Source organism: Diaphorina citri, unplaced genomic scaffold (genome assembly GCF_000475195.1).
Source record: "Diaphorina citri unplaced genomic scaffold, Diaci psyllid genome assembly version 1.1 scaffold493, whole genome shotgun sequence".
NCBI classification, from domain to species: domain Eukaryota; kingdom Metazoa; phylum Arthropoda; class Insecta; order Hemiptera; family Psyllidae; genus Diaphorina; species Diaphorina citri.
In genome coordinates, this window is record NW_007377928.1 from 1 (window position 1) to 9,757 (window position 9,757).

General features: G+C 39.3%; 1 protein-coding gene across 1 annotated transcript in view; it reads right to left on the bottom strand.

Annotated features, from left to right (window-relative positions):
• Positions 1–8,118: 8,118 nt before the first annotated feature.
• Positions 8,119–9,757, bottom strand: part of LOC113467516 (putative protein TPRXL) — a 3,591-nt gene continuing 1,952 nt past the window's right edge. The window contains exons 3-5 of the mRNA XM_026823731.1: positions 9,062–9,308; positions 8,822–8,953; positions 8,119–8,224 (exon numbers count right to left, since the gene is read on the bottom strand). Coding sequence (XP_026679532.1) covers positions 8,119–8,224; positions 8,822–8,953; positions 9,062–9,308 — 485 coding nt within the window. The remainder of the gene's footprint in view (positions 8,225–8,821; positions 8,954–9,061; positions 9,309–9,757) is intronic.

Below are 9,757 nucleotides of genomic sequence, written 5' to 3' on the forward strand. Positions count from 1 at the left end.
CTTGTCACTCCCTACTTTCCAGTCCTTTCAATTGAACGAAATAGATAAAGATGGAAGCATCAACAATGGTTAAGATCTAGTACTTTGTACTAGTTGGGGTATTTTTGGGTTGAGGATTGTAGGACTGTAGATTTCATGATAAACGTTATTGAAAATTTGGGGAAGGATTGATAATTAGGGGGAGGACGGTTGACAGGTAACAGTTGGCTAACACTCCATAAAGCTATGTCTCCAGCTCCACTTGGTAAATTTTACATGCGATTAAATGTACATACGTTACGTACAAGTTATTCCATGCGCCATTTATCATTACAGAAATGTCGAATTGTCATTGGGATCAATTTAATATGAAGAGGGAATTGTGGCACTGGTTCTTTCGTCCCGAAATCAAAGAGAGGAGGACAATATAGGAGAAAATCATCTAACTAAGCCGTTTCGAGAATGAACCTTATCCATTTGGGATGATGGCCCCCGATATTGTCCCTACTGTTAAATTTATTGTGATACCTTACTTTTCATTGTATCCTACTGTGGATGTTCCAATAAAGAAAGTATTTGTCTCAAATAAGGAAAATAATAATGATGTATGTTCAAAGCAGGCGCGCTAACTTGTAAGCTAGCCCCAGGAGATATTAATTATGGAACATTACAACGCTTACCTTCTCTATGATGCTCACTCTTGATTTTCTCCTCCGTTATAAACTCCATGTCCTCCACCTCCATTTTCCTTTCCTGAAGATCTTATGTTCAAAGCAGGCGCGCTAACTTGTAAGCTAGCCCCAGGAGATATTAATTATGGAACAGTACAACACTTACCTTCTCTATGATGCTCACTCTTGATTTTCTCCTCCGTTATAAACTCCATGTCCTCCACCTCCATTTTCCTTTCCTGAAGATCTCCCGTCCTGAAATACCACGGATGTAACTAGGTTAATTCCATACTCCTACTAAGAGGTGTTAGACAATGTTAATTCAATATTCCTATTAAGTAAGAGGTGTCAGACAATCTTCATGCAATATTCATATTAAGAGGTGTTGTTAGACAAAATTCAATATTCCTCGAGACAAAACCATCGGGTTCAACAGGAAAAACCTTCTCATGCCCCGGGCCAGAATTTGAAATTTAATTGGACTAGGAATATACCATATACCTATATGATAAAATTGTTAATCTCCCCTTTACATAAAAAACACATAACTTTTTGACATACATATGTGATATTAAGTAACAGTCAGTAGATTTTTTCACGTAAATAGGGTACCTAGAAAAGTACATAATACAGAGCCAGTCGAGGGAAAATAAAACCGGGTCCTACTTACAGGAGTTGTTTGCGGGGTTTCTTCCGGGGGCTCATCTCGACGGGACAATTGCTCAGACTCAGGCCCGATATCAGCGCCCTTGTGGTTGCCTTCCACTCAAGAGTCTATTATTAACTGTTACTCACTAGACGTGTTAATAATGTTGGGGTATTTGCCAAAGGCGAGGTTCTGGGACGACACGTTGCTTGTGCTGAGACCAGGCGTGGAGCTAACAATCACAGGATGCACTGAGGGTTTGCCTCCGGATAAAGACACAGGCATGGACTGAGATGAGGGAGATGGGGTGGTGCTCGTCAAACTATTGCTGCTCAATTGAAACCCTGGAAAAGACATCGTTTAAAATTACTCTTGTTGTTGTTGTTGTTGTAGTAGCAGCAGCAGCGGGCTACTGCTCCTCTCCACACTCCCTTTGTGTCTTAAACTCCAGGAAGGAGGCAACCTGGGTGGGACTTGTCCAGAGATCAAGTGGTGTTAGGCTGATAAGGTTTGCTGGGCAGTTGATAGTGGACAAACTCTTGTTGTTGTAGTGGCTTCAACTGTAGTCAAATAGTGAAGGCAGAATAAAGAAAGGATATTTTTTTTTTCTGCCATACACCGGGTGATGGTCTCTAGCCATATTATATCGGCTCGTCCTGTTACTCTTCAGCAAGCTTAGTTACCTTGGAGGTTAGCGCACCCGCCTTGTAAACGCTAGGTCGTGGGATCGATACTCGTTTTCTTTCTTCTTTTGAATTGTATTTTCTCATTGAAGAGGGCTCGACATTTTTGTCAGTCTTCGCCTGTCAGGTTTAATTTGTGCCTGTTTTACTGTTGTTTCTTTTCCACTCGTTCCCCCCTCCCCCTTCTTTGTAGAATTACTCTCTGAACCTAAAGACCTTGTTAAGAGTGAATGACAACAGTGAGTTACTTACAATATTTTCAAGTTAAGAGTAAAAAAAAACTATGTTACGAAGATATTTACCTGAAGGTTTGGTTGAGGTGGGATTTGGCACGGATGTTATTTGAATAGGTGTCCCATGAGAGGCCTGAGATACCATCATCTGGAATAAAAACATATTGGCAGTGAGCGGTTGAATACAGAAATGTGAACAAGTATTTCGACTGTGAATATTTCAATGATAGAGAGAATATGGACCTTCACAAAGTTACTCAGGTATCCATCAAAATATTTCAATGGGTTAGTTTCTAGTGTTTTAGTGTTGAAGCAACATTTAAACAGGAAGTATTGTCAGTATAGCGTCTCTAATTGTCCATCTGATGAGGGACATAATTACCATTTATCATTGTATGGGTATAATACAACATAGACCACAGAAGTCTAATGTTGCAGTTGTTGCATTGCTAGAAAATAAAAACAGTACCTAGTGAAACACTAACTTGTTGTTTACAAATGCAAAGGAATTAGCTATTAGGCCATTTTCCTACATTATATAAAAGGGGAGGAAGTAGAATTTACTTGGTTCCCTTACCTTAGAGCCCAGTTGGGGTTGAGCCCCTGTCTTCAATATGGATGAGCCACTGGGTACCAGAATGGGGAACACGGGTAGTTTACCCCCCGGGGTAGTGGTGGAGAGGAGACGGGGGGAGGGTGCACGTAGGGGGAGGGGGAGGGCGGTTTTGATGAAGCTCTTGTTACCATCCGTCACATGCACCATCTGGAGAGAAGAAATGTAAGCATGTGAAAGTTTTTTCAATGGCCAATCTTAATACTGATAGTTATTCAACACAGTGTCAAGAGCTGGACCTTTTTTTTAATGTTTTACTGGATCACATAAATCTCAAGAGCAGAGGGAGCAGACCAAATTGAGAAAAAAGGCCAACCCCTGAACATGAGAAAAGGTAAAGAAGAGATTAATCTCAAGATCCCTTGTTTGTGAACCTCATTCATTCAATCATTCCACTGACTTGAAACTTAGTACACTTATGTATCTTGGGTGACAAAGAGAAATATTTTCAAAATTACATTTTTTTCTTTCTCTAAATGATATAACTATGCTGAAATTTGTCTTCCTATTATCTTATGATTAATTAATCAACACATGTGAGTTTACTCGTATTACCTGAGGTGTGTTACTCCCAGTGATGATTTGTTTCTGAAGCAGCACAGTTTGTGGTCTTGGGTGTTGATCTTACTTATGTATCTTGGGTGACAAAGAGAAATATTTTCAAGTTTACATTTTTTTTCTTTCTCTAAATGATATAACTATGCTGGAATTTGTCTTACTATTATCTTATGATTAATTAATCAACACACATGAGTTTACTCGTATTACCTGAGGTGTGTTACTCCCAGTGATGATTTGTTTCTGAAGCAGCACAGTTTGTGGTCTTGGGTGTTGCTGATCTGATTGCATGCGAGGACCAGTTGTGATTTTAGCTGCAACTGAAACAAAGGGGATCAAAATTAAATACCATCAGACCTAAGTCACAGGATTGCATACCAGAGTTTCTCATTTGATTTCCAAAAATATCATTTTCTCTAACAAAGCTCAGGGCATCTGATTGCATGCGAGGACCAGTTGTGATTTTAGCTGCAACTGAAACAAAGGGGATCAAAATTAAATACATACCATCAGACCTAAGTCACAGGATTGCATACCAGAGTTTCTCATTTGATTTCCAAAAATATCATTTTCTCTAACAAAGCTCAGGGCAAACACTTTTTATTTTTTATTATTATTTTTTTAAATAGTTATCAATCAACAATAATTTTTGTATCAATCTTTATTTTCAGTCTTACCTGTCATAGAGCCATGTCTCACAGCTGAGGATATAAAGTTAGATGGTGCCACTGTACTGGTGATTGGCCGTATGCTGGTAGGTGGAGTGATACCAGATGTAGTCACTATCCAGGGTCCTGCCCCCAATGGTCGTAGAACACTCAGGCCTGGCATGAATGTGGCATTGTTCCCACTGGTGGCAATAGTGGAGCCACCGCTACGTATTGGAGTGGCCAGAGAACCACGGGGTATTGAAATGTTGGCCACAGCTGCAGGTCCTGCAAGTATGGATAGATTTGTGTGTGTGTTTTTTTTCTACTACTTTTCATGTAGAAATCAAGTTGCTGAGTAAGCACAATAAGTATAAAAAAAAAACTAAAATAGGCTTGATAATACAGCTTGATCCAATGAGTTAAATTTCAAGTGTGGACCCATGCATTAGACAAAAAGTGGCTAAGGCTGATCCAGGCTGTTAAAACTAGTGATTGTTTGTAAGATTATACATAAGTACCTACATGAATAAGATTTTCAAATACCTAGAAATAGCTTCAAACAGATATGGTCTCTTTTAATTCCTGTTTTGTTGAAAGACAAAATTCCTAATGACTACAACTATTCAAGAATAATAGGTACATTGTACAATGAATGGACAAATGGCATGAAATGAAAGTACCCACTGTATGAGAGTATTTGTCACTTTTCTTACAATTTCTTAAACTTACCTCTGGGTACATGGTAGCCTGTTGTGGGAGTACCAGAAGAAATAATTCTATTGGCCACTGGTAACACAGCTATGGTAACATCCGATTTTTGGCCTGGTTGCCCTCCTGAACTAGGAATTGTGACTGAAAAAGTTTGAAGACAATAAGAATTACAGTTAGTACCCGCTGTGCTTTATCACAACTGCAGAAATTACTATTAAGTGCCTCTTTTGAAATCAATTTCCATATTTCAATAATCTTTTAACACTGGTCAACCTTATTGTGTCTCCACTGGTTATTTATTTATTATGTTAAGGCGGTCTCTTTCTGATCCCTTATGTGCTGCATCCATTTTAGTTTAGGACTATTGCACTGCCTTTACATATGGTTATTGGCTCTCCCCCATTTCAAATGTTGAACCTTTATATTCTCACCTGACAGTCTTATAAATGTTGAAGTCGATTCGTTCGAAGGTCTTCAGTTTCTCCTCTACAGCGGGACAAGGTTTACCCAACGTACTACTGGAGCTACTCGTATCACAGGGGGAGAGAGGGGAGGGGTGGGGAACGGCGGTTTGAGGAGATTGCGGCTGAGATGAGTCTGCAACAGAGAAGTGAAAAAGAGTTGAGTTGTATTCGATCATGTGAAATAAAAGTCAGTCAATTTGGCCGACATTATTTCATCTTCAACACCCTGGGCTGCCAAGATCGATCATGTTTACATTGTTTACCCACAGTGTTTCCAGTTTCCACTTGCTTAAAATCCCTCATCTAGTTGTAAATATCTTAAAATCCTCCCTTAATTCCTGTTGTATCCCTCGCACAACTCGAAAATCCGGAGAAAGGACAAAATCCCCGAAAGTGGAAACAATACATAAGCGCTCGTGGCAGCAAGACTTTAGCTGGGGGACTTTAAACAGAGAGTATACCAGCCTGAATTTCCCTTGCTAAAGAAATGGCAAAGGTTGAGTGCGAAGTAGTTAAAGGAGTTTCACTCGTAAAATTTGTACTCGTAAAATTTGTAGCCAAAACCAAATGTTAGCCCAAACCAATCGCCCTAGTTAGGGCTGATTGAGAGCTGACGAAAGACATCGATCCCGTCTGTCCACGGGAAAAGGAGAAGAAAAAGAAACTTTGGTGTTGAATAGATTTACAATAAAATGAAAAGACACTGATTAATTTAAAAGTCCATTCGCAAGTTAATAGATTGAGCAGGTAACCAAACTTAGTGGTTAACTGGTTAGTTCGGTGGATCTGGAGGTTGATGGTTAGAGACCTAATCAGGTCAAAAAATTTAGCCAGGTGTCTTGATCGAGGAATGAAATTTGTGCTAAGTAATCATGCTTAAAGTTCCTTAGAATTGAAACAGTTCTTTTTTCCTTTCCTTTTTGAACAGGTTTTCCCTTACCTTTTTCAGCAAGTTTTCTATTACCTTTTGAGCAGGTATTCCCCTACATTTTGAGGTTTTCCCTTAACTTTTGAACTGGTTATCCCTTTTACCTTTTGAGTTTCCGAGTTGGGGTCACAGCTATGGTTGATAAACCTGGAGATGTTTCCTTTCATGGTGGCATCAATAATGGCATCAACCTGAAAAAAATCTGTTTGACCTCACGAAAAGTGGTAACAGTTCTTGAGAAAAATATTTCAACAAAAATCTTTCCTTCTCAACGCTCAACGATAATGATTTTTGTGAACGGTTCTTAAAATGCAGTATGGCAGTCTATTTCCCCTCTTGAGATAAATCCCCACCATTTTACAAACCAAAATACAGAAATACACTTAACCCTTTGATACCCAAAAGGCGGCACAAGTTCACAAGTAGTAACGAAGATAAAAATACCGAAGCGTCGTAATTTTTATTACCTATCCCGTTTGATTGTTATCTCTTGTTGAAATTATCAGTTATATTGCAAATCTAAAAGGTCCATTGGTTACCAGGTAAGTGCTCTAGCTACTAATCGTAAAAAATGATTTGCATAGATCACTGGATGGCTACACTCTTCCCTTCCAAAACCGTTAAATTTTCGCTCCAAAACTTTATCACTGGTCACTGGTTGTTAAATGATTGAACAGTGTTTACTTTAAAACACTAGAAACAGATTATGGTATTCCTGTGAAACACTACAATCTTCTAATTTATCACACCTATCTTTGGTAAGCACCTTTTATTGAGAAGTAACAGAAGAGATTTAATTCTACCCCTGGATTTTGTTCTTGAGATATCTAGCTGCTGATAGGAAGTTCAACAGTCACCTTTAGCTTGATCAGTATATTCTCCGAGCTTTGGCTTACATATTTGTTGATATAGATTACTTCATATTCTTTCCATTTTGTTTGTTTCCAGTCATGGCCAAATCAAGTACAGATTTCTCTGTCGGGGACTTGATGTGGGCCAAAATAGGATCATACCCTTACTGGCCTTGTATCATTTCAACCAGTCCTGGCACTCAGAACTATCAAAAACCTGGTAAGACTTAGCTGAAAAACTAGCCTCATGTTGATGGGCATTTCAGACTCCTACACAAAAAAAAAATGCATGTAAAATGTGGGAGGAAAATGGTAATAAAGTCAGAATGGAACTGTAGACTGCTGGTGTCAAATGGTAATGCCAGATACAAATAGAAAGTGCTGCTGCTCCAGCCTAATAAACCATTGACGGACCTATCTGAAAAACTAGCCTCATGTTGATGGGCATTTCAGACTTCTACACAAAAAAATGCATGTAAAATGTGGGAGGAAAATGGTAATAAAGTCAAAATTAAACTGTAGACTGCTGGTGTCAAATGGTAATGCCAGATACAAATAGAAAGTGCTGCTGCTCCAGCCTAATAAACCATTGACGGACCTATACACATATTGAATGATGGGTTGTATTTGAGATAGGTTTGAAAAATGACTCTCAGCATATTTGTACTCTTTTTTTTTTATTCACATCAACCAATGCTTGTATATTCTGGTACATGACCATAAAAAGGTCAACAAGTCCAGTTCATCCAGTGGTTGATACAATATCTAATAAATCTTTCTAATGTGTTTCAGCAAAAAAAGGTTCTTTGGTGCATGTTCATTTTTTTGGGGACAATGGAAAGCACAGTTGGGTGTCATCATCAGCATTGATGGACTTCAAAGGCCTTGAAGAGTTCAACAAATTGAAATTCAAATCTGGAGACACCACTAAGCCTCAGCCAGGGTTCAATGTGAAAAGTAATCTGAAATCAGCATGGGATGATGCAGTAAAAGAAATTGAAAGTGTTCAGAAGAAAGAGAGTTCAAAAAGACTTGATGCATACTATGCACTGTACCCTTTGAAAATGTTGAGCAGTAGCAGTGGTGGTTCTAGCAAGAGAAAAAGTGTTTCTTCTGACGAGGAAGTTCCAGCTAAAATTGAGAGGAGGGAGAGGGAGGGGCTAGGATGAGAGTGGAAGTGGGTTTAGTAGTGGACGAGGAGGCAGAGGCAGTGGGGAGTGAAGAGTCTACCACTTCCCTGGAACGCATTAATACAAGATGATCATTAACCTTGTCTAATAGATGCACATGAGTCTTCTTCTTTAACTTGCCCCACTCAAGTGCATAGGCGTGCAGTTGACATTTTGTGAAATTTCCAGTTAAATGGTTTGTCAACTTGATTCTCCCATTAACCCCTTCTCATTCAGATGCACAAGAGAATACAGTTATAAAGGATGATGCACAAGAGTAAAGGTACTTTTGTAGAGGTTTATTGATTAACTCCTAAAATCAACTATAATATTGCTCATTTCAATTGGCTTTGGTCCAATATCAATATTTGGTCCTGACCATTATAGAAACAGCAAATTCAATCAGAAAATGAGTTAATAAAATGCTTGAGTATGTACAGCATGACTTACCTATGCCTGTGCTGCACTGTGTGTTTAATACGGGAACTTCTTCTCACACTAGAGCATAAAGGTACTTTTGTTGAGGTTAATTGATTAACTCCTAAAATCAACTATAATATTGCTCATTTCAATTGGCTTTGGTCCAATATCAAAATTTGGTCCTGACCATTATAGAAACAGCAAATTCAATCATAAAATGCTTGAGTATGTACAGCATGACTTACCTATGCCTGTGCTGCACTGTGTGTTTAATACGGGAACTTCTTCTCACACTAGAGCTAGATGTTGAACCACTCTCTGAACTGGTAGTGTCAGTGCTCCCACTCCTACTCCGTTGATGGGAGAGCAACTTCTCCGCCGCCGTGGAAAATGAGTTCATAAAATGCTTGAGTATGTACAGCATGACTTACCTATGCCTGTGCTGCACTGTGTGTTTAATACGGGAACTTCTTCTCACACTAGATGCCGCCGTGGAACATTGCACAGTGTTTCCCTCAAAACTGTTCAAGGGAGAGATACCATAGGAGGGGGCTCCATCAACACTATTGCTGTTACTGGTTGAGATCAAATGAGAAGTCGCCGCCGTGGAACATTGCACAGTGCTTCCCTCAAAACTGTTCAAGGGAGAGATACCATAGGAGGGGGCTCCATCAACACTATTGCTGTTACTGGTTGAGATCAAATGAGAAGTGTTGGAATCATGAGGAGGGTCTGGAAAGTGGACAATGCACATGATGAGTGAGTATTCATCCTAAGGCAAAGGTGAGTATTGATTCTAAGGGCAAAGATAAGCTTTGGACAAATATACAGCAGGAAATGGTTGTATTCACATTGCTCCACCCTAACATCATGAAATACAAATTTGTAAGATTCATTATGCTTTTAGAAAATGATGTCGAGTACCTACAGTGTGTCTACCAAAATAATAGAACTATATTCTGTTCTGTGTTTATACTGCTAGAATAATAGCGTTATCAAACCGCGTATATCGCGAAAAACCGCGGATACCGCGAACAAACCGCGGATACCGCGAACAAACCGCGGATACCGCGAACAAACCGCGGATACCGCGTCATCTTCTTTCTTCTTAAAGAAAACTCTCTGGTCAACTTTCAAAGGCTCCAAGTTCTTAGCTCTCTTGTTGTAATATGTTTCCTGAG